At 49.1% G+C, this 25,326-nt stretch overlaps 1 protein-coding gene across 1 annotated transcript in view; it reads right to left on the bottom strand.

The window, feature by feature from the left end:
* The window catches only part of NEURL1 (neuralized E3 ubiquitin protein ligase 1), an 88,158-nt gene extending 71,156 nt beyond the window's left edge, over nt 1-17,002 (bottom strand). Inside the window, exon 1 of the mRNA XM_053583142.1 lies at nt 16,498-17,002. Coding sequence (XP_053439117.1) covers nt 16,498-16,582 — 85 coding nt within the window. The 5' untranslated portion in view covers nt 16,583-17,002. The remainder of the gene's footprint in view (nt 1-16,497) is intronic.
* Nucleotides 17,003-25,326: the final 8,324 nt, after the last annotated feature.

Below are 25,326 nucleotides of genomic sequence, written 5' to 3'. Positions count from 1 at the left end.
AGGACTGGCTCAAGTCCCCCCAGATACCCCACTCGGCTATGCCAGAACTCAACATCCAGGTTGGTTTCCATGGGACCCCCCCAGCCTATCAGGTTCCTTGGGCCAGGCGTAGAAAGTAGGGCTAGGGAGTCCCTGTGGACACAGACAGCACTACCCCACACCCCTGAACAGATTGTTGTGGAGGAAACTCACCCCTCTTCTCAGGTGTCTGAGTTTCCCAAGCCAGAGGGAAGAAGCTCTGTCCCAAAAGAGAAGTTCTTAGGGCTGGGTGCAGTGGCTCACACCTGTAACCCTAGCACTCTGGGAAGCCGAGATGGGTGGATTGCCTGAGCTCACGGGTTTGAGACCACCCTGAGCAAGAGTGAGACCCCATCTCTACCAATAGCCAGACATTGTGGTGGGTGCCTATAGTGCCAGCTACTCAGGAGGCTGAGGCAAGAGAATCACTTGAGTCTAAGAGTTTGAGATTGTTGTGAGCTATGACGCCACGGCACTCCACTAAGGGTGACAAAATGAGACTCTGTCTCAAAAAAAAAAGGAGAAGTTCTTTGGGGACATGAAAGAAATTTCCCCAGAGCTAAAAAATGTTGCGCTCATTCACTACATTTGGGTAGGACAAAGGAAGATCCCCGACATAGGAAATTCCCCCTGCAGCAGGGGTGGCCGGGGCTAGGAAACCAGGAGTCTCCCATTCAAGGCTCTCTAGCAGCACTGTGACCAAGAGGTGACAATGAGGGGACCTGGCAATGTCCAGGAAATAAGGACAAGATCACCTGCCTCAGCACCTTCTAAGGAGTCTTAAGTAATACTCGGGAAGAGGCTGGGGGTAGAACAAATATAATGGCATTTTTTTCTTCCCAGTGATTTTGGCTCTCTGCGAGAGGGAGCTATACTCAAGAGGCAGAAGTGAGAATTAGGAATGAGGTGGTGGCCCTATATAGCCACAGATATTTCTCAGCCTAGTGCTAGCCCAGCCAGAGGTGAGAGGACAACTTTTCTGCATCCCAGCTGCTCAGCAGAACACAGGAAGACAGTCAGGCCCCTTCGGGTCACAGCTTACTACATGTCTCCCCCTACTGCCTGGCCTGAGTAAGAGCTAACCCATCAGGAGGGGGGCTGTTGGCCCAACCCAGCCCAGCTCCCACGCATCAGAGCCACATGCCAACCCAGAAGGACCCAGATTTAACATGTCCCACTCAGTGTGTGCTCCCTGTCCTCAGGGGCCACTCAGCACATGTTAAGATCCAATTGGCACTAATTGGACCAAGCTGGCAGGGCCTGGGGCAGCCAGTGTGCTGTCCCCATGGATTTGACTCACCAAGCATTGGCCATTGGTATCAACGGAGCCCATCATTAGTGGCATTTTGGGAGGCTCAAGTGGGCATGGATGGTGCTTTGTGAGTCAGCATCACTGTCTGTCCAAAGGCGGCAGCCAAAGACCAAGAACTTACAAGTGACTTATCCACCATCTCCCATCTAAAGACTGCAGCCCAGGCCTCATAGACATCAGCTCAGGAGTCTCTCTACTGAGCCCCTCCTCATGCTGATGGTCCCAGGAAGTCTCCTCTAGAAGAGAAAGAAGGTTCTAGCTATTCCTTTCCTGCCAGGGCACAGGAACCTCCACCCTAATAACCAAACTCCAAGCTCAAAAAGAGAACCTCAGCCCATTCCTAGAGTATGGAGCCCCCAGATGGACTCTTGGCCACAGGCCACAAGACTCAAATATAGTCATGAATCCTGGACCCTGAAATGGAAACCTACCATCCAGGAATGCAGCCTTCACCTCAGCACGGAATTCAAACCCCCAAATTGGGAACCTCAATGTCAACCTAGAATCTTGACTGCAGAAATGGTACCTTTACTCCAAAATAGAACCTTAGCACCAAATGGAAAACCTCCACTTTCAGAGCAAGTCCTAAATCTTGGGGAGATATCTCCTCAACAGCCAACCCTGGTTCTTCTTTTTTTTTTTTTGTAGAGACAGAGTCTCACTGTACCGCCCTTGGGTAGAGTGCCGTGGCGTCACACGGCTCACAGCAACCTCTAACTCTTGGGCTTACACGATTCTCTTGCCTCAGCCTCCCGAGCAGCTGGGACTACAGGCGCCCGCCACAACGCCCGGCTATTTTTTTGTTGCGGTTTGGCCGGGGCTGGGTTTGAACCCGCCACCCTCGGCATATGGGGCCGGCGCCCTACTCACTGAGCCACAGGCGCCGCCCACCCTGGTTCTTCTTATATAGAAGTGCTCTGTGTAACAATGTTTTGGTCAACAACAGACTCCTTATAAGATAGTGTTCCCTTAAGATTGTAATGGAGCTAAAAAATTCCCATGCCTACTGAGAGTGGTAACCATCATTACATTGTAGCCCAATGCCTTTCCTTTTTTACAGTGAGATGTACAAATGCCACTGTGCAAGAGTTGAGTACAGTATTCAGTACAGTAACATGCTGGTCACAGGCTTGTGGCCTGGGGGCAACGGGCCAGACCATACAGCCTGGGTGTGCAGGAGGCTACAGCATCTAGGTTTGTGTGGTGCACTCTATGATGTTTGCACCATGATGAAATCACCTAACGATGCACTTCTCAGAACATTTCCCATCATTAAGTGACGCATGACTATATTTTCTTTCTTTCTTTCTTTTTTTTTTTTTTTGAGACAGAGTCTCACTATGTCGCCCTTAGTAGAGCACCCGTGGCGTCACAACTCACAGCAACCTCTAATTCTTGGGCTGAAGCGATTCTCTTGCCTTAGCCTCCCAGGTTGCTGGGACTACAGGCGCCAGCACAACACCTGGCTATTTTTTTGTTGTAGTTTCATTGTTGTTTAGCTGGCCCCGGCTGGGTTTGAACCAGCTAGCCTTAGTGTATGGGGCCCGTGCCCTACCCACTGAGCTACGGGGACACCGCCTATATTTTGTTTCTTTAACTCAACCTCAACCTGGAGATCAGACAAGGAAACCCAAGTTCCTTAAAATGGTTTCTTTCACCTTTTACTGTGAAGGAAACATGACTCCTCATGCAAGCAGACCCTAGTTTCCAGGTAAAGGTGCCCTCTGATGCAGAAAGCTTTATGAGGCTTTGAATGGCATTCCACTCACTCATGGCCAAGCCCAACCATTTCTTCCATTCCCTGGGCTCCACACAGGTCTGGGTGTCTGGCTGGTCTCTTCAGCCCTGCAGCCCTGCCCTCAGAAGGGGGAAGACCCCTTCTGCATCTGTCAGAAACTGGCTAAGCTCTCAGTCCTGAAAGGAGGTGACATCGTGCATAGGATGTGAGTACAGGTGTGGGAACATCTGTTGCCCAGGTAGGGACAGGCACTCCATTGAGTCCAAAGTTTGCCTTGGTTCCTGAAAGCTGGAGGAGAGGCCAGTCTGTTCAAAGGCAGAAAGCCTTTCTGTCTGGATCCTGAGAGCAAGGGTCAGGAATGGATATCACCCTAATACTGATTCCAGGAGGCCCAGAATAAGACTCGGAAGTTCAGATTGTCACAATGCTGTGACAGTCTCAGTCCTCTTATCTCTTCTGTGAAGTCCACTATGAATCCTTGCCATGGAGGAGACTGTTTATGTGCTATTCAAATGTGAGAAGTCCCCAAACCCAAGGGCAGAAACAAACAGGCTTTTTCTCCTCTCTCCCTTTCCCACCTGCTGCCTCATTGCTCAGCCCACTTTTTGGCATTCTGTTTTACTATTGGGCCATTCATCCAGTCCCTGCTGCTTGCCCTGCCCCTTGACAGTTTAATAATTTAGTAAGTGCTGAGCCCCAGGGTGGGGGAGCTGGGGCTTTGATCTCCTCTCTGGGAAATCCAGAGCAGCCCTGGCCTATCCCAGCTGATTTATGGCTACCCTTCCTGCTTTGTGTGTGTACAGCTGGGAGGCTGCACCCACGGGGTGCTGGGGTGGGGGTTACCTGAGAAAGCTTGGCCAGGTCAGTACTGAAGGTCCCTGGCTGAAGGGCCAGCTGGAGACAGGTGCTTCTGCCCTCCTGGGAGCCACTGCTGACAGGCAGGGGGACATTAATTATTGATGGTGTCCCAGAGGGTAGGATGGAACCAACGTTGAGCTCAGGGCCAGCCAAGCCCCGCTCACCTGTCTCTCTTCCTGGCTTTAAGACCTCACATCATTGGCAGGAACACAGCTCCCAAGGCAGGACCCATCCAGTACCATGCACACCCTGTGAATTCCCTTGGGTGTCCCACTGACCACGGCTGAACTCAGGGACAGCGCTCACAGCTCCTCAATAGCTCCCTCTGCTGGATCCCCACTTCCAAATCTTCAAGTCGACCTTCCAAACTATCTCCCAAATAATACACTTGCCTCCTGCTCATCACCCTATTCTGGTAGAAGCCACACCTCTCTCCTTGTGTAGAGGACTGCAGAGACGGCCCTTCCCTTACCCCGCTCTTGCCCCGGGAGCTTTCTGGGACATCTAAGTGATCTTGTCACTTTTCTGTTATCAAGCCCTCGTACAGCACTCATGCTGTTAGTGCCTTCTCTGAGCCAGGCATGGTGTTGGGTATGGAAGATTGAAAAGTAAGTATTGGGCATGGTCTCTGCCCTTGAGGTACTCTTGGCCCAGACTTGTCCAGTTCAGACATCAGTCTGTGCTCTGAGCAGGCAGACAACCATATTACATTTGAGGCCAGCATCTGTCCCCCTAGGTGTCCCTCTGGAATCAGCTTCTCACAGCTCCTAAGAGCATCGCCCTGCAAGGTCAGAGCCTTGAGATTTTGCCACCATCTGATCCAATCCAGCTGCATGGCTTTGGGCAAATCATTTCCCCACTCTAAAGGGGGTAGAGAAAAAAACATCTCTATATACATTTGAGTGCTGATGTTTGGATCAGTGGCCACCAGCCCCTCCACCAGCCACCTGCCAGACCTTCTCCCCTCGGGAAGAATGTGGTTAAAGGAACATTTGCTGAGAAGATCAGGGCAAGAAAAAGAAAAGAAAGCAGACATGGAGGAGGAGAGGGCTCCACACCCTTCTGCCAGCACAGACTGTTGTCTGAACTGGACAAGTCTCGGCCAAGAGTACCTCAAGGGCAGAGACTATGCCCAATACTTACTTTTCAGTCTTCCATACCCAACACCATGCCTGGCTCAGAGAAGGCACTAACAGAAGAAATGAATCAGCCAGAACATCCTCGCAGTTCCACTCTTCTCTGATGGGGGCAAAATTCGTCCTTCTCTCTCTCTCAGGGGCACCTGTACACTCCCATGTGGACACAGACTCTCTAGACTGACCCATGCCTTGGAGAACATCAGCCTTTCAGCAGATGCCAGGCAGAAGCTGGGGCAAGCCAAGTGGAAGGATAAAGGTGAAAGCCAGGAGCATACGGAACTGCCACCATGCTGGCATAGCACCTTTACTGTCCCCACCCCAACCTCTGGAGCAGCCAGGATGGCATTCCAGGGTCACAGTGCCAAAGAAGGCCATCTAGGTAAGGCAGGAGTCATACTGCCTTCCCTCCCCCATCCCAAGGGTCTGCTTTCCTCCTCCTCCTGCCCTCTCCCCAAAAAGATTAACTGGTGTGGACAGGAGTGAGCGGGGTGTGGGACACCTCTGAGAGACAAGGAAGCAGCTTCTTAATGATTTTCTGCTGAAAGTTCCTTGGCCAGGACGGCTGGGATTACTCAGCCTCTCTGTACTCAGCAGCAGCTCTGAGCCAGCCCTGAGCTCTTTTGTAAGCATGGGGTGCTATGCTAGCCCCCTCCCCTGGGAACACCCTGCACCATGGCCCCCAACTCAATATTCTCAACGGAGATGCTATGGCCCCCCCTAGGGTGATTTCAAAGATATGAGAGTGCAATTTTTTTTTTTTAAGACAGAGCCTCAAGCTTTCGCCCTGGGTAGAATGCCATGGCATCACAGCTCATAGCAACCTCCAACTCCTGGGCTCAAGCGATTCTCCTGCATCCGCCTCCCAAGTAGCTGGGATTACAGGTGACAGCCACAATGCCCGGCTATTTTTTGGTTGCAGCCATCATTGTTGTTTGGCGGGCCCAGGCTGGATTTGAACCCGCCAGCTCAGGTGTATGTGGCTGTGCCTTAGCTGCTTGAGCCACAGGGGCTGAGCCAACAACACATTAATATTGATTCGTTAACTCTCATAAATGTTTCATACTTCAACAGTGTAAGATGTTAATAATAGGGAAATGGGTCTTAGCTTCTGTGGCTCAAGCGGCTAAGGCGCCAGCCACATACACCTGAGCTGGCAGATTCGAATCCAGCCCAGCCCCACCAAACAACAATGACGGCTGTAACCAAAAAATAGCCAGGCATTGTGGCGGGGTGCCTGTAGTCCCAACTACTTGGGAGGCGGAGGCAGGAGAATCACTTGAGCCTAGGAGTTAGAGGTTGCTGTGAGCTGTGATGCCACAGCACTCTACCCAGGGCGACAGCTTGAGGCTCTGTCTCAAAAAAAAAAAAAAATTGATGTGTTGTTATTAATTAACATTCATATTTTATTCAGATTTTGATGACCTTGACAGTTTTGAGGAATCCTCTGTTCAATAGAGTCTATTGAGATTTGTCTGATGGTTACAGGTTTAGGAGAGGAAGACCACAGGGTGACGGCTTGAGGCTCTGTCTCCAAAAAATAAAAAAATAATAGGCAAATGGTGTGAGATATAGAGAAACGTTTTTTGTTGTGTTTTTTTTTTTGAGACAAAGTCTCACTATGTTGCCCTCAGTAGAGTGCTGTGGCGTCACAGCTCACAGCAACCTCAAAGTCACAGCTCATAGCAACCTCAAACTCTTGGTCTTAAGTGATTCTCTTGCCTCAGCCTCCCAAGTAGCTGGGACTACAGGCGCCCACCACAACGCCTGGCTATTTTTTGGTTGTAGTTTTGTTTGGCAGGCCCAGGCTGGATTCGAACCTGCCAGCTCTGGTGTATGTGGCTGGCACCCTAACTGCTGAGCTACAGGTGCTGAGCTGTAGCTCAGCAGTATTTCCGCAATAACTCTGTAAATCTAATACTGCTCTAAAATTTCAAAAATTATTTTTTTAAAAATGATAGCTCCAAAGTCAGAGATCTTGGTTAGAATCCCAAGCTCCACCTCATACCAGCCAGGTGACCTTAGGCAAGCTACTTAACCTCCTTAAAGTCTCCATTTATCCATCTGTAAATGGGCTAATAATCTTATGCACTTCCTGTGGTTATCATAAAGATGAAATGGGACGACAGGTGTAAAGGGCACAGCACAGGCCATAGCACATAGAATGGCATCTCCAGATTCATTTTGTTCATGTGCTGTTTTGTTCCTACCTGCTTTCCCACTAGAGCAGCTGTTCGCAGCCTGTGGGTCATGACCCCTTTGTAACAATGAAAATACATCCTGCATATCAAATACTTACAATATGATTCATAACAGTAGCAAAATTACAGATATGAAGTAGCAACAAAAATAATTTTTTTTTTTTTTTTTGTAGAGACAGAGTCTCACTGTACCGCCCTTGGTAGAGTGCCGTGGCGTCACACGGCTCACAGTAACCTCCAGCTCTTGGACTTACGTGATTCTCTTGCCTCAGCCTCACGAGTAGCTGGGACTACAGGTGCCCGCCACAATGCCTGGCTAGCAACGAAAATAATTTTATGGTTGGGGGTCACCATAACATGAGGAACTGTATTAAAGGGTCGCGGCAGTAGGAAGGTTGAGAACCACTACACTGGAGGGTGGTGGCAAGCCCTGTCTATTTTGTGTACCACCATACCCTCAGGCCTAGTGGAAAGTCTGGCATCAGGCTGATGCTTAGTGTGCATTTGTTAAACATGGACCGGGCTCTCCCACCCACACCTCACGCTTCGCATCAGTGCGTCTCACGAACCCCTCCTCTCACCCCAGGTGAACTTCAGCTCCCCAGCCCAGCTCCTGAGCCCTGGATCCCCTCAGAACTATAGCTAGAACAGAGAGAAAGCCAGGGCCTCCTACCTGCCCCCCAGGGACTCCTGTCCATTCCCTCCTCCTCCCCTCTTAGCCTTTCTTTTCTTGATGCTCTGCCTCCACCCCCCACAAGCATCAGCACCTGCTCATTTCCTGAAGCCATCCTGGTAATGACCCCTGATAAGCATCTTTTAATAAACCCCTGAGCTGGATCTGTCAGCTAGAAGCCAGATTCTCTCCCTTCCCTGCCCCCATCTCCTCCAATTTCCTGGGCTGGCCCCCTTACACTAGTGCCCCTGGTCTCTGGGCTCTAGCTTCCTGGGAAGTGACCAAAAGGCACACTCCACAAACCTCCTCTCAGGGCCCCTGGCTCAGTAGCCAGGCCGTGCCTGCGCCACTGAGACTGACAGACTGACACTGCCCAGTTCACTTCCCTCTGCCCTGAGGCCAGTTTCCCAGGCGTTACCAAGGAAACCATTTGCCTCCTGCCCAGGGTTACCAAAGCAACCAGCTCAGTGAGAAGCAGCCCCTCAGCCTCTAGCCCCTGGGTGTGCAGGTCCAGGAGACAGTCACAGACTGAAAACAGGCAGCCCCGGCCTGCTCTAGTCAGTGCCCATCTCCCGCCCTCCCCCAACTTTTCCTCCTTCTGTCACCACATTTGCCCATCCTGCCTCCATCCTGCACTCTGCAATTTAGAGCCAATGCCTAGGCTTCAATGTGCACACCTTGGAAGTGGGCACATGCCATCTGCTATGGACTGAATTTTATCCCCCAAAATTCATATGTTGAAGTCCTAACGCCCAATGTGGCTATATTTGGAAATAGGGCTTTGAGGAGATAATTAAGATTAAATGAGGTTATAGGAGTGGGGCCCTGATCTGATAGGATTAGTGGCCTTATAATAAGAGGAAAATAAAAAGATCTCTCTCTCCATATGCATGCACCAAGGAAAGGCCCCATGAGGACACAGCAAGAAGAAGCCATCTGTAAGCCACATTGAGAGCCCTCACCAGAATCCCACTATGCTGGATCTCAGATTCCCAGCCTCCACACTGAGAGAAAATAAATTTTTGTCCTTTAAGTCACCCAGTGCAGACATTTGAGGCCCTCCAAAATATGACCCCAGGCTACCTTCAAAGATTGTCCTGTTAACCTCCCCACTGGGGCCCTACATCAACAGCAAGAGGGATGCTCACTGTCCCTAAACTCCAAGACTTCTGCCTCCCTGATTTTGCTGCCAGGACCCTGCTGAGACACCCTTCTAGCTCTACCCCAAACCTCCACCAACTCCAGGCTCTCCTCCACTAAGCTCCTGGTCCCACCTCCTCTAGAGTGCTGGGTAGGGATGTTCTGAGGCCTTCAACAGTTTTCAGATTGTGAGGATCTTGTTAAACATACGAGTCTGAAGGCTCATCCCCAATATATTCTGAGTCAGTGGGTCTGAGCTGGGAGCTGGGAACCTACACTGTAGACAAAAACCTCGCCTTGAGAAATACTGGCCCAAAGGAATAGCATATTCCCTCAACAGTGTCTGATAACTGACTGATGGGTCTACATGATTAAAAGCACTGCAGACAGCTGTGAATTCCACACTAGCCCACCCGTCTTGGTCCTCCGGTTAGCCAAGTAAGGAAGCATCAAATACCCCATGATGTGCCCTTTCTCTCCTCTGCGGCTCTGTCCAGAGACTAGAAAATTGCTCTCCTGTCTCTTTTCCATAGTGGACGATGGAATCCACCAAAGGCTGAATTCCACCGGGGTAAGATAATACAGTGGTCACAATAATGAACTCTGAAGTTGGAGAGCTCTGGGTTTGAATCCCAGCTCCATCAGTTTCTAACTGTATGGTGTGCAATAAGTTACTTCACCTCTCTGAGCCTCATTTTTCTCCATCTATAAAACTTTGACAATGCTACCTCCCTCCCTAGGTTATCCAGGAAGTATTAATGGAAATAATCCACATATGAGTACTTGGCACACAGTAACCACCAACACATGGTAGCTACTATAAATGTTATAAGGATTAACAAAACAGAATTCACAGGTAAAACTGAACTGAAAACCCCAGGCTTGTAAAATGGGTGCTCACGGCTCAACAGGGAGCCGACTCAGCCAGGCTGTCTGAAGTCACGGGGTGCTAAGGAGGTCACCAGCACCCTTCAGATCTATCTGCTGCATTTCTGAGGGTGGAGAGCTGGATGAGTTCACCTAATCTACAGGTATCACAACAACCAAGGAAGGAGCCCAAACTATAGGAAGATCTGTGGGTTGACCAAAGAATGGAGACTTTGAATATAGGACAGCAGCTGTTACAGTATCTGAGATGAAGACTCAGAGAAGGAGAACAGCAGTAAGAATGGAAGGCAGAAAAATGGCTAGGACCTTGTCCAAGGAGGACCCATACACTAAGCCCCTCCCCCAGAGAGCAGAGAGAAAACTCAGTGTCTGAAGACAAGTTCCACGCTCACTTTGGCACACCTCAAGACTCAAGGCCCTGGCCAAGTTCTGTGGCTCACACCTGTAATCCTAGCACTCTGGGAAGCTGAGACGGGAGGATCACTTGAGCTCAAAAGTTTGAGACCAGCCTGAGCAAGAGTGAGACCCTGTCTCTATTAAAAATGGAAAAACTAGCCAGGCATGGTAGGGCATGCTTGCAGTCCCAGCTACTCAGGAGGCTGAGGCAAGAGGATCACTTGAGCCCAAGAGTTTGAGGTTTCTGTGAGCTACGATGTTGCACAGCACTCTGTCCAAGGTAACAAGAGTAAGATTCTGGTCTCAAAAAAAATTAAATTTAAAAGAATTGAGGCCCTCAGTCAACCTCAGCATTCCCTCCTCAGCTGCTCAGGAGCCTCAGCTATCATAGAAAAGAGACTGATCACAACAGGTGTCTGGCTGACATCACACCCAGCTAGGACCAGAAAGAGACAGTCTCCCTGCAGCGATCACAACCAGTGGCTTTCAAGAAGCACTACCTTTTGAAAGATGAGAGGTCCAATTCTAGGTATATACCCAGATGAATTGAAAACAGGTGTTCAGACAAAAACTTAGATACAAATGTTCATAGTAGCATTATTCATAAAAACCAAAAGGTAGAAACAACCCAATGTCCATCAACTGATGAATGGATAAATAAAATGCGGTATAGTCATACCACAAAATTTTATTCAGTCACAGAAAGGAAAAAAGATACATGATACAACATGGGTGAACCTTGAAACCATTATGCTAAGTAAAAGAAGCCAGGCACAAAAGGACATAGATCGTGTCATTCTATCCATATGAAATGTCCACAGTAGGCAAATCCATAGGGACAAAGAGTAGATTAGTGGTTTCCAGGGATTTGGGATAACAGGAATAACTGCTCAAAGGGCATGGGGTTTCCTTTTGGGGTGGTGAAAATACTCTAGAATTAGGTAAAGGTGGTGGTTGCAGTTATACAACCTTATAAATGCACTAAATGCTACTTAAAAATGGTTAAAATATTGAATTTTAGGTTAAGTAAACTCCACCACAATAAAAAAAAGGGAGGTGGCTCATCCAATCCCCCTCCATGGGTGACCACTGAGGCTGAATAAGTCTCCCCAAGGGCTTTCCTACTTGCCTGTCCCTCAACACGTAGGACTGAGCAGGCAGTATGAAAAAGCTAGGAAAGAAGGAAAGCCTTTATTTTCCATATCTTTCTCCATGAAGCGTGAGCCCTCTGCCCCAGTCACTCTGCCGTCACTGCAAATATACATACAGACACATTTAAGCCCCCTCCAAGCCTTTTTCTGTTTCCTCCACGTCCAGCTCAAATCCTTCCCTAATGCCTCTTCTCTGATTTTTGCTCATACATCGGAGGTCTCAACAGTCTAACCAAGCAACTACAGCAAAACCTCTGTAAGTTGACCACCCAAGGGACTGTAACACACTGGTCAATATGCAGAGGTGGTCAACATAAGGAACTAGGCCTACTGTACTGATATGTACATGTGGTGGATGTCCAGTCTACGAAAATTAGGTCATCTTAAGGAGGTAGTCAATGTAGGGAGGTGATCTAAAATGGAAGTTCTACTGTATTTAATTCCATTCACTCTCTCAGCCCTGCTTTTTGAATAGATCTTCAGCCCACAAAAGCCCAGAGATGTCAAGAGCCCTCACGGCTGAGCCAAGCACCTAGGAGCTCCTTGGGCTGGCCCTAAGGCCAGAGCTATACCACGGACCTGTCCCCAGCTCCTAGAAGCTCACAGGAATCACCAGCAGTGTAGTGAGGTCAGTATGTTTCCAGGAAGAAGATTGAAGTCTACCACCTAAGATGTGGTGGTCCAGTCCCATTTCATGTAAGCCTGATAGCCAGACCAATCTTTGATCACTGATGAGTCCCAGGATTCCCAGTACATAAAATCCCTTCCAGTTGTTTTAATTAAAATGATGAGGAATCAAAAGGTTGCAATTACAAGAGTGAAAAAAACAGAGGCAGTTGCTCTACCTCTACCCCCAGCAAATTTCTGGATGGATATGGGTAAGGATTAGAGGTGAATTCTGGGTGAGTATAGAGCAATCCCAGCAGAACTGGGTGGGCAGGAAGAATCACAGCCTACTGGGATCAACACCAATACAACGAGAATGGAAATTTGGATGACCATTGAAATATCAAAGAAGACACCTAGGCCAATGCTGATTGAGTTAGAAGGGAATTCGGAGTGAAGCCCAAACAATTACAGAATAAAGATGATGCCTGTATTAGACATGGGCAAATGGGCACAGGTCTCTAGAAGCCAGGCTAAGGAGGATCCGTTGACCCTGGTTGAAGGACAGAGGGCACAAGGAGCTAGCTTTCATGGATATACTCTATTGTTCATTTCAGGCTTCAAAGGAGCAGAATCAAAATTCCCATGGCCACCTCCAGTAGGTATGTGAATGGGGCCCCCCTCCTGCTTCTTGCAAAGACCCTAGCCACAGACACCTCAAAATCCCCACAATCCCAAATGTTAGATTTAAGAAGGTTCTGTTACTGGGGTCTCCTCTGGGTTTCCATAGAGTCCACGATGGAGTCTTAAGGGGACAGTATGTGAACACTAAAACACCAAGTCAACTCGCTGCCCCCAGCTAAGTCCTGCTCCTAAGGACAGAGCCCAACTTGCCACTTTAACTTTGGCAAATCACTATCCTTTTCTTTCATTCTTCTCCCTTGTAAGGGAGGAGGTTAAACTCAATGATGTTCATGGGTTCCTCCTTCACTAGGAATATGTTTCCAGTGTTCCAAAACAGTCATTTCTGATAGCTCATTTCTGATTATAAAAATAATACTTGCTGGGCAGTGCCTGTGGCTCAAGGAGTAGGGCACCAGCCCCATATACTGGAGGTCGTGGGTTCAAACCCGGCCCCGGCCAAAAAGTGCAAAATAATAATAATAATACTTGCTTGTTGTGAAAAAAAAATTTTTTTTGAGACAGAGTCTCACTCTGTCACTCTGGGTGGAGTGCTGTGCCTCATAGTTCACAGCAACCTCAAACTCTTAGGCTTAAAAGATCCTCTTGCCTCAGTTTCCTGAGTAGCTGAGACTACAGACACCCACCAGGTCATGCAGCTAGTGTGTGTGTGTGTTTATTTGTTTGTTTTTATGAGACAGAGTCTCACTCAGTTGTCCTGGGGTTGAGTACCATGATGTTATATCTCACAGCAACCTCAAACTCTTAGGCTCAAAAGATTCTCTTCCCTCAGCCTCCTTAGTAGCTGAGACTATAGGCACCTGCCACAACGTCCGGCCATTCTTTTAGAGATGGGGTCTCACTCTTGCTCAGGCTGGTCTCGAACTTCTGAGCTCAGGCAATCCACCTGCCTTGGCCTCCCAGAGTGGTAAGATTACAGGCGTGAGACACTGTGCCCAGCCCCTGTTTTTTCTACTTTTGTAGAGATGGGGTCTTGCTCTTGCTCAGGCTGATCTCTGAACTCCTGACCTCAAGGGATCCACCCACTCTGGCCTCCCAAAATGCTAGGATTATAGGCATGAGCCACTGCACCTGGCCAATTATAACAATTTAAGAAAAGCACAAAATACAAAAAAGAAAAATATTTCGTATGATCCCATTACCCAGAAGAAACCATTATTAACCTTTTGGAAACTTTTCTTACTAGCTTTTTTTGTTTGTTTTGTTGGGCTTTTTTTTTTTTTTTCATTCTTATACTTTTTCTTTTTTTGAGACAGAGTATTGCTCTGTCACCCAGGCTAGAGGGCAGGCTGGAGTGCAGCAGCACAATCATAGCTCAACAGAGCCTTGAACACCTACACTCAAGTGATCCTTCTACCTTAACATCCCAAGTAGCTGTGACTACAGGTGCACACCACCATGCCTTGGTTTTTTTGTTGGCTTTTTTTTTTTTTTTTTTGAGACAGAGGCTCAAGCTTTCACCCTGGATAAAGTGCTATGGCATCATAGCTCACAGCAACCTCCAACTCCTGGGCTCAAGCGATTCTCCTGCCTCCACCTCCTAAGTAGCTGGGACTACAGGTGCCTGCCATAACACCCGGCTATTTCCTGGTTGCAGCTGTCATTGTTGTTTGCCAGGCCCGGGCTGGATTCAAACCTGCCAGCTCAGGGGTATGTGGACGGCACCTTAGCCGCTTGAGCCACAGGTGTCAAGTCCTGGGTATTTTTTTTTTAAGAGATAGGGTCTTACTGTGTTGCCTAGGCTGGTTTTGAACTACCAACCTCAAGTGATCCTCCTGCCTTGGCCTTTCAAAGTGCTAGGATTACAGGCCTGAGTCACTATGCCCAAACTCATATAATTGTTCTTTTTTAAAAAATGGGATCATACAGCCTTTACAATGTTGTTTTCTGTCATTATGCCATGAGCATTTTCCAAAGTCATCAAATATTCTTCAAAAATATAATTTTAATGACTGCATAATACTTCAAGAGTATGTACCATGACTACTGACCATTTTAAGTTGGTTTTCTAGTATAAATAACACTACCATGAACATCCTAGCCTACTGCTGTATTTGCCTGTGTCTCCATTTCCTTAGGATTAATTCTTGTAGGTAGAATTACAAGGTCATCAAACTGATACATTAAAAAGGTCTTGACATGTACTGCCACATTAATTTCCAGGAAAACACAACAAACGCGTTGATTTTCCCGAGCCAAGTGAGAGGTAAAGCTCCAAAAGAGCTGGAGTTAGAATGCAAGAGAGTGATTTCCTGTCTCCCCCTCTCCCCCAGGTTAACTGTCCAACAAAAGAGGGGACAGAATTCCAAGTCAGAAAATATGGGTCTGCAGCCTAGCTCCGCCTCTCTCTGGCTTTGAGAACCTGAAACAAGCCTCCTTCTCCTCACTAGTAGAATGGGTGTGATCAGCTATCTCTGCTCTGCTTATTATCTAGAGCAATTTCCTGCTCATTGAAAAGGTTTTTGTGGCTTGGCACCCATTGCTCAGTGGTCAGGGCACCAGCCACATACAGGACTGGTGGGTTCGAAACCAGCCAGGGCCTGCTAAACAACAATGACAACAACAACAACAAAAATAGCCAGGCATTGTGGCAGGCACCTGTAGTCCTAGCTACTTGGGAGGATGGGGTAAGAGAATTGCTTGAGCCCAAGGGTTTGAGGTTGCTGTGAGCTGTGACGCCAGAGCACTCTACCAAGGGCAACATACTGAGACTCTGTCTCAAAAAAAAAGAAAAGAAAAGGTGTTTGTGAAAGTTCTTTGTAAATGTATTAGTATTACCTTTCTCATAACCTAGGGGACTGAGAAAGTGGGGAGTTATTTGCGAAAGCTTCCCTTCTTAGCTTTTAACCATCAGAATACCCAAGACAAGTGCCACTGGTTCTGAGGGTGACAGAAAAGCAGCTTCCTAAAGGGAATTAGTAGGGTCTGAGAGTCCAGGAGGACCCAGCAGTGTCTTCCAAAGGCACAGGGATGGAAGCTGTGATGCCCAGGGCTGGGCCTAGGACCACCCTGACGGTGCTGGGTGGATCTGGAGATCTAGAGGGAAAGGACCTTCATGGTAAATGTCCCGCTGCTCCAAGGCCTCCAGCCCCTCCCTCCTTTCTAGTGTTCTGACTGGATGTCTGGTCTTTGGGGAAATCAAGCTGATTCAAGGGATTCAGTAATCGCAGAGGACCCCAGAACGATATATCAGCTCTGACCCTTTTTTTCGGAGCTGCTGCCAGTCAGGCCTGGACTGTTAAGACTCTCCAGTCAGTATTGTAGCTAGTGCTTCCAGCCTGCTCTCTCCAGCCGCAGCGGGTGAAAAAAAGACCGCGGCGCCCCCTTGAGCAGCTCAGCCGGACGACCTGAGCTTCCCTCCACACTCCCTACTCCCTTACCCTCTCGGCAGATGTCCTTCCCCACCTCTTCGTGCTCGCCTAGCGTCAGGGCCTGAGGGGACTCCAGTGACGTTCCCGGCGCTGCCAGGAGAGCTGCGCAGACCCCAGGGACGCCATCCTCCTGGGTTTCCACCCCCAGCACCGACAGCCCCCCACCCCTGCCCACCTCCACGGCCAGAGATGCACCTCCGGTCCCCAAATACGCACAACAGGTGGTATTTACCGGTCCTCCCCGACCACACCTCCCTGCCCCTCCACCTGCGCCCTAGTCCCCGCTGCGCCCGGCCACAAAGCCTACCTTTGAGGTTCTGCGGGTGGCCCCGCGGTGCCCGGCTCGGGTTTCCTCGGGGCAGAGAGGGGATACTGCAGAAGTTGTTACCCATGGCATCAGGCCCCAAAGGGATCGGCGCTCGCGGGGGCCGGCGAGACCGGGCGGGAGCGGAGGTCTTGTGTGCGGGGTGTGCGCGCACGGGTGCGTGCCGCCAGGGGAGGGCCCTGCTGGGGCTGCGGCCGGGGGCGGGCGGGCCGCTGCTCTCCTCCCTGGCTGTGGGCTTCGCAGTGCTCAGCGGGTCCTGCCCGCCGCGGGCGTCCTAGCACTAGCGGGCTACCTGCTTCCCATGCCCCGCAGCGGGGGCGGGGGCCGCGGGCTGGCCCCTGGACCGGGGCCGGCGGCGCCCGGGGCTCCCCTCCTCCTCCCGCTGGCGCTCGGGTTCCAACTGGTGGTGGGCGGCGCGGCGGCTCTGGCGCTCTCCCCGGGGGCCATAGAGTCAGGGCTCCAGGCGCGGGCGCTCAGCGGCTCGGCCTGCCCGGAGGGTCGGTGGTTCAGCGACCGACTCGGTCCCCGCCCGCGGGGACGGCCGCTGCGGTGACGTGCGTGGCGCCCTCCCGCTGGCGGGTCTGCATGGAGCGGGGCCCAGTGGAGCGCCGGGTGTTCTGGGTGTTGCCGCCGAGGCTGGTCTCCCCGGGCCGCCGCGCTCCCGCCCCACGCCGGGTCCCTCTCGCGACCGCCGCCCCCGCCCCCGCCGTCGCCAGGATTCCCTTGCTCTGGTTGTTATGGTGACAGCTGCGCCGGTGAATGAGCGTCTTAGTGACACGCGCGCGCCCGCTCGACCAGATGCGGCCCCCGGGCGCGCCGCGTTCCCTCCTATCACCAAGTTCTCCGCGCCGCTGCGGGCCCGGGCACGGCGCGGGTTGGGATAAGATATCGAGCAAAGATTGGGGTTCCAGAGGTTGGCCTTATTCCTCTCAGGCAACAGTGGAACTTGAACTTGAAAACAAGAAGAACAGTAAGGCACCCTGGGTGCCAGGGGCGAGGTGAAAATACTCTAAATGACAGTTTCCCCAGCACCAGGTACAGGGCCTGGCGCACGGTGAAAAGCTGAAGAAAAAAGAAATGAGCGAGTGGACGATTGAATAAAGGAAATAAGATTAGGGACCCCAGTACCTGACCCTCCTCCCCCGTTTGGATCTCAGGCGACCCAAGGGGAAGTGCTCAGAGCAAGAAAGCCGGGCAGCCGGGTACCGGTACCGGGCAGAGAGCAGTGGGGGCCTCTGGGTGCACGCAGACCAGACCCACAACACTTGGTCTCTGGTGGAGCCAAAGGAACAGATTTGGGGAACAAACCATCAGAGAACCACCAGTTTTGAACTAAGTGGTTCTGTCAGTTCTTGGTGGGGGGTACAGCCTCCAGCAGTCTAAGAAGGCTTCCTGGAGGAAGGGGGCTTCAGCAAGTGCCCAGTTCCAGTGACTGACTCTTCCATCATGTACTCAGCACTGCTGCCAAGAGGCCAGGGAGAAGGAAAATGAAGTCATTCTCCTCCCACGGACCTGGGTTAGAAGATACTCCGAGATGAGATCTCTCCCAAACCCTCCCCAGAAAATCAACCTCCAACTCCTCCAGGTCATCTCTAGCTCCCTGATCCAAAGTCTTGTGAAGATACTGGCAGGCAAGAGTCATCTCATGGCCTAAACCTCCACGTGACATCTCCTCATTATTCAGGCACAGTTCATGTCCTGACCTTCTCTGACCATCCCAACTAAAGAACCCCCGCCACTCTCAGGCATTTTGTGTACCATTACTGTGTTTTATTTTCTTCATAGCTTTTATATGGAATCAGTTTTAAAGTAGCCTTTCCGCACTAGAACATAAGCTCTGTGAGGGGGAGAGCATAGGCCCATCATCCTACCATGGTGTCCCTGCCCCCTGACAGAGTGCCTGGCATAGGGCAGGGGAGTCAAGGCAGAGTGAATGAGCCCCCCTGCCTGCCAGCAAAACTCCACGAAGTCCTTGCTTCCTTCCCTGCCCTCCACCCCATCCCATTTCAGGCATCACACCCTTAAATGTCTGAGACTCCAGGAGAGATAGAAATATCTGTGACAGCTGCTCTCTCAGGTCTGGAGGAACAGACAGGCCCAGCCCTGGGCTCCAGCCTCTCAGATGCTCAGGCTTATGTGCCCAGCCAGCTGCAGATGGACTTGGCAGGTTGGGGACTGCTCTTATTTATGGGCAGTGTCTTCCCAAGGCGCACTCTCAGCTGATGACTCACACATCATAAATTCATGGGCTCTGAGCAGCATCACGCTCACACATTTGCACACACACCTCTACCCTATCTAACACACTGACTTGGATACAGGCACATGCCCACACCCACACTCACTTATACATGTATACTCCCTGAAATCTGCCAGAATGAAGTCATGGTGAGCAGCTGCTGGGATCAGGCCTTTTACGAGTCAGAATAAATATGAGGATTCTGTATCGATGAGACAGATTCCCCCTGAGTGCATGTGAAGTGCAAGGTCCTTGCTAGGATTTGCAGATGGTGGCTGCAGGGAGGCTCGAGGCCCTTCCTAGTATAATCCCACCTCTCCCGACTTCTGGAAAGAGCATCCAAGGCAAGGGCAGGAGGATGGGATGGGACAGTGAGGCCTCAAAGGAAGAGGACTGCAGGGATGTCACAGTCCTCACGTGACCTGTCCCACAGTCCCCAAGTGCTATAGGCAAAGGAAAGGAGGGAAGTGAGGGCCTAAGTCCAGAGGCAGCCTGACCCTGGGGCACCCCAGAGGGAGGTGAGAGGCATCAGGAACCTGAGGGCAGGACAGATGGTGGGAGTATCAACAGTCATGGGTAGGATGAGGCAAGGAGGGCATCCTTGGTGCAAAATTGAAGGACATGCTCACGCTCAAGGCTATGCAGATGCCAACCTTGCATTTGTATGAGCCTTGGAGTGAGGGCCTCTTTCATTTTGCACCCTGGGTCCCCCACACTCCCCCCACACTCCCAGCCTGACCCTAGTCCTTCTGGAGAGTTCTGTATTGGGAGAGGAAGACACCACTGTTAAGTGTCAACTACGTCTCTGGCCAGGGAGGGCCCTAGAGGAGGTGGATGTGGCTGAAAGTGACCCTTCTGAGGGGTCCTGTGCTTCAGAAACCTTTCTCTGGCAGTGACTGTGATTAGACCCAGTTCAGAGGGTCAAGAATGCCAGCACCCTCCTCTTCCTGGACCTTGGGCAGAACCTTCAGGCTCCTGGGGGCCAAGTCTGTGGGGGCATCTTTAAGCCTTCTTTACCAAGGCAGCTGCTGGGAGGCAGAGAAGTAGCCTCCAGGTTGGCTGTGGGCCCCAGGGCCTTCCTGGCCCCATCATAGAAGTGAGGAGAAACAAAGAACCTGCTGGATGGAGACACTATTTCAGTGGCTTCAGTAGAAGCTATTATTATCCACAAGGTGGTGCTCCAGCACCTGTCACCACAGCAAACGGCCACCCCACTCCACGCCCCCAGGCAATGAGGATTCTGAGTGTAGTGCCTGAAGGCTGGGTATCCCTGCACTTGTGTTCTTGTGTGTGCCCCGGGGCAGGGCGCTGTGATTGCTCACACCAGCCTGTAGGAGAGGGGGGACCCCAGCGGAACTTCCCCCCACCTCTTCTTCTTTCCCCGCTCCCTCCTGCCCTTTCTTCAGCTTTTTTTTTTTTTTTTATTGTTGGGGATTCATTGAGGGTACAATAAGCCAGTTACACTGATTGCAATTGTTAGGTAAAGTCCCTCTTGCAATCATGTCTTGCCCCCATAAAGTGTGACACACACTAAGGCCCCACCCTCCTCCCTCCTTCCCTCTTTCTGCTTCCCCCCCATAAACTTAATTGTCATTAATTGTCCTCATATCAAGATTGAGTACATAGGATTCATGCTTCTCCATTTTTGTGATGCTTTACTAAGAATAATGTCTTCCACTTCCATCCAGGTTAATACGAAGGATGTAAAGTCTCCATTTTTTTAATAGCTGAATAGTATTTCATGGTATACATATACCACAGCTTGTTAATCCATTCCTGGGTTGGTGGGCATTTAGGTTGTTTCCACATTTTGGCGATTGTAAATTGAGCTGCAATAAACAGTCTAGTACAAGTGTCCTTAAGATAAAAGGATTTTTTTCCTTCTGGGTAGATGCCCAGTAATGGGATTGCAGGATCGAATGGGAGGTCTAGCTTGAGTGCTTTGAGGTTTCTCCGTACTTCCTTCCAGAAAGGTTGTACTAGTTTGCAGTCCCACCAGCAGTGTAAAAGTGTTCCCTTCTCTCCACATCCACGCCAGCATCTGCAGTTTTGAGATTTTGTGATGTGGGCCATTCTCACTGGGGTTAGATGATATCTCAGGGTTGTTTTGATTTGCATTTCTCTAATATATAGAGATGATGAACATTTTTTCATGTGTTTGTTAGCCATTCGTCTGTCATCTTTAGAGAAAGTTCTATTCATGTCTCTTGCCCATTGATATAAAAGGGATTGTTGGCTTTTTTCATGTGGGGCATCAGCATACCAGATTTTAGTCTGTACTACAAAGCCATAGTGGTCAAGACAGCTTGGTACTGGCACAAAAACAGAGACATAGACACTTGGAATTGAATTGAACACCAAGAAATGAAACTAACATCTTACAACCACCTAATCTTTGATAAACCAAACAAGAACTTACCTTGGGGGAAAGACTCCCTATTCAATAAATGGTGTTGGGAGAACTGGATGTCTACATGTAAAAGACTGAAACTGGACCCAGACCTTTCCCCACTCACAAAAATTGATTCAAGATGGATAAAGGACTTAAATTTAAGGCATGAAACAATAAAAATCCTCCAAGAAAGCATAGGAAAAACACTGGAAGATATTGGCCTGGGGGAAGACTTCATGAAGAAGACTGCCATGGCAATGGCAACAACAACAAAAATAAACAAATGGGACTTCATTAAACTGAAAAGCTTCTGTACAGCTAAGGAGACAATAACCAAAGCAAAGAGACAACCTACACAATGGGAAAGGATATTTGCATATTTCCAATCAGACAAAAGCTTGATAACCAGGATCTATAGAGAACTCAAATTAATCCCTCCTGCCCTTTCTCCTCTGAGTCTCCTTGTCCCCACTTTCTCTCTGTCCTGTCTCTCTGCTCCTCTGCTGATCCTGCCCTGTTCACCTCCCCCTATCCCTTCTTTCTTACTCTCCACAGCTCCCAGATCAGTTCAAATCTTAAAGAGTCACCATGCTGATAAAAATCATAAAATATTTGACTGAGAATCACTTTCTTCTTCCTTTCCTGAGCCCCTGCACATTGATTACAGAACCAACCACAGGGATAACCCCCACTACACAAGCAAGAGTGGGGTTCATCTAGGCCAAGCTGTGCCCCCATGAACTTGAGACATCCCTAGTCAACAGTATGACATCTTCCTCCCTGTCAAGAAACTAACCTTAAAATAGGAAACAACTACAACCGTCCCTAGCTGGGATAAGTGGTGCCTCATCCATCCCCAAGGCCCAGCTCATAGTTAATGAGGCTGTCAAAAAAGAGGGTGGAGGCTCAGCACCTGTGGCTCAAGCAGCTAAGGCGCCAGCTACATACACCTCAGGTAGCAGGTTCAAATACAGCCCAGGCCCGCCAAACAACAATGATGGCTGCAACCAAAAAATAGCCAGGCATTGTGGCAGGTGCCTGTAGTCCCAACTACTTGGGAGTTGAAGGCAGGAGAATCGCTTAAGCCCAGGAGTTGGAGGTTGCTGTGAGCTGTGATGACACGACACTCTACCTAGGGCGACTGCTTGAGACTCTGTCTCAAAAAAAAAAAAAAGAAAGAAAGAAAGAAAAGAGGGTGGAGGACTGGGGATGTCCTGCCTGAACTACAGGAGGTGCCTGGACATGTTGAAAGGGGATCCCCAAGTTCCTGATACATAGTGATATTCATCAACTTTTTTTTTTTTTTTTTTTTTTGGTTTTTGGCCAGGGCTAGGTTTGAACCCGCCACCTCTGGCATATGGGACCGGCGCCCTACTCCTTGAGCCACAGGCACCGTCCCATCATCAACTTTTTTTATTCATCAATATTTATTAAATGAATCCATGAATCAGGACATGATGGATTGACCTGCAAATATAACCACCCAACCAGCCCCAGAGGGACCAGCCTGTGCTGTTCTCCTCTATGGTACATTCCCCACTAAGTTTCCCTGCGGCCAGGCCTTCCCTCTAAAGGTTGGAAGTCTGCACTACCCCTTCTGCCATGGAATGGACCCCAAACTGCCTTGTTTGCAGGTACTTTGGGATTCAACCTCACACTTTGCCCAGTGACCATTTATTGAGCACCACCTGTGTGCCTGGCACTGAAAGAGATGCAATTTCCTTACCAGCACCATGGAGCAACCTGCCCTGTGCTTCAGTGCACTCCAGTCCCAGTTCCCAGCTCCCAGGCCTAACTTCAGAGCTGAACACACAATAGGTCTCACTGAATGCTGACTGCATAGCTGGGCAGTTGGCTCTGAACTCCAAACCTTTTTGATCATGTACCCCTAACAGTAATAAATGTTTACATGTATACCCTAATATATGTATATGCATTTATTTGTAATTTCTACATACGTGCTACTATATTCACATTGCATATATTATGAAACATACGCTACAGAGACAAGGAAATTTAAAAATGGATTGGCTGGGCATGGTGATCCACACCTATAATTCCAGCGCTTTAGGAGGCTGAGGCAGAAGGATTTCTTGAAGCCAGGAGTTCGAGACCAGCCTGGGTAATACAGCTAGAAACTATCTTTACAAAACAATTTTAAAATCAGCAGGGTGAAATGGCACATACCTGTAGTCCATGCTACTAGAGAGGCTGAGGTGGGAGGATTGTTTGAGCCTAGGAGTTAGGTTAGAGTGAGCTACAATGATGTCACTGCACTTCAGCCTGGGCAACGGACTGAGATCCTGTCTCTAATAAATGAATAGAAATGGGGGTACACACAGTCTAAACTAAAAGTCCTTAAATTTAAATTAGAATCCTGTCTGAGGGATCAGGAAGAGGGAACGAAAGTAGTAAAAATGCAGATTTCCAGGCCTCACCTCCAGTACCTCTGATTCTGCAAATCTGATATGGGCCACTTACTGATAGCACCTCAGCAATAAAGATTTGGGGTGAAGTTTAAAGAAGGCCAGCAGGCAAAGCCGGGTATCATACAAGGACCAGGCCAAAGTGAGCTATCACTCAAGCAGGGCTAACCTAGTTGGAAGGTAGCTGTGCAAGGAGACAGGACCCTGGCCCCTTCCTCTGCTCCACAGACTTGGCTTCCAGGAGGTGGCCCTGGGATCCAGGATCAATTATAAGAGCTTTATAGACCCTGAGCCCAAGCCCATCAGGTCAAATGTGCAAAAATATACTACATCTCAGATTAAACATAGTTGTCTTGTGTTATATATCTTGAAAGAATTTTTATAAATTTCACTTTTGAAATCATTGAACTATAAGAAACTCAAATTTACAACTCATTTTATATCTGTTTTCCTTTTCTTTTCTTTCTTTACTTTTTATTGAGACAGAGTCTTGCATGTTGCCCTTGGTAGAGTGCTGTGGCATCACAGCTCATAGCAACCTCCAACTCTTGGGCTTAAGTGATTCTCTTGCCTCAGACTCCCTATTAGCTAGGACTACAGGTGCCCACCACAATGCCTGGCTATTTTTAGAAATGAGGTCTCGCTCTGGCTCAGGCTGATCTCGAACCTGTGAGCTCAGGCAATCCACCTACCTCGGCCTCCCAGAGTGCTAAGATTACAGGCGTGAGCCACCACGCCTCTTTTTTTTTGTTTGTTTGTTTTTTTGTTTTTTTGAGATAGCCTCTCACTCTGTTTCCCTGACTAGGGAGTGCAGTGGTGTCATCATATCCACAGTGAGCTCTGATGTTGCCACTGCAACCTCAAGCTCTTGGGCAATCCTCCCGTCTCAGCTGGGACTATAGGCACCTGCCACAACACCCAGCTGATTTTTCTATCTCTAGCAGATACTGGGTCTTGCTGTGGCTCAGGCTGATCTTGAACACCTGGCCTTAAGTGATCTTCCTCCTTGGCCTCAGTGCCAGGATTACAGGTGTGAGCCACCGTGCACAGACACAAATGGTTTTATTTCTGAGCTAGTATGCATATGTTGGATTTTTTGCCAAATGAGAAAAACTATGATTGTCTTCAAATATAATGGAATCTTTATTAGTACTACATTTAACAATTAATGACACTAATACAACAAAGACAATAAAGACATTTAAGTGAACATTTATTAATTTTGATTTTGAAGTGTTCCTTTCGTAATTTGGAGGCAGTAATGTTCTTTTCCATTCTCAAGCAGACCCTTAAAAGCCCATAGGCTTAAGCACTGGGCCTATAGTGACCTTGGAAAAAATCCAAGCCTGAGGCCAAGCATTCCCAAAGTCTCATCTTGAACACCAAAGCTTGCATCGAAGGACACCCATGGATCCCTGTAAGAAACAGAAAAGAAAATTCCCAGTGCCAGAAAAAATACAGTGTTCCCCTGTCTGGGAATCTTGTGTACTGACTTCCAGCGTCCATTGGTTCATCCTAGGTACCCTTGCTCAGACAACTGTGACATGTGACATTTATGAGGCACCTGTTCATATGCACCAGGCCTTGATCTAAGAATTAGCCCATGTGTTAGTTCATTTAAGTCTGGAAAATACCCTGTCGGGTAGGTACCATTATTGTTACTGTCACTGTTATTATTATATTATTACTATTCCCATTTTGCAAGTGGAAATCTCAAGGTTCAGGGATGCTAAGTCATTTGTCTACTTGCTGAT

This window comes from Nycticebus coucang, chromosome 3, assembly GCF_027406575.1.
Source record: "Nycticebus coucang isolate mNycCou1 chromosome 3, mNycCou1.pri, whole genome shotgun sequence".
Taxonomy (NCBI): domain Eukaryota; kingdom Metazoa; phylum Chordata; class Mammalia; order Primates; family Lorisidae; genus Nycticebus; species Nycticebus coucang.
The sequence above is the reverse complement of the archived record's forward strand: the minus strand, read 5'-3'. Positions and strand labels throughout refer to the sequence as shown.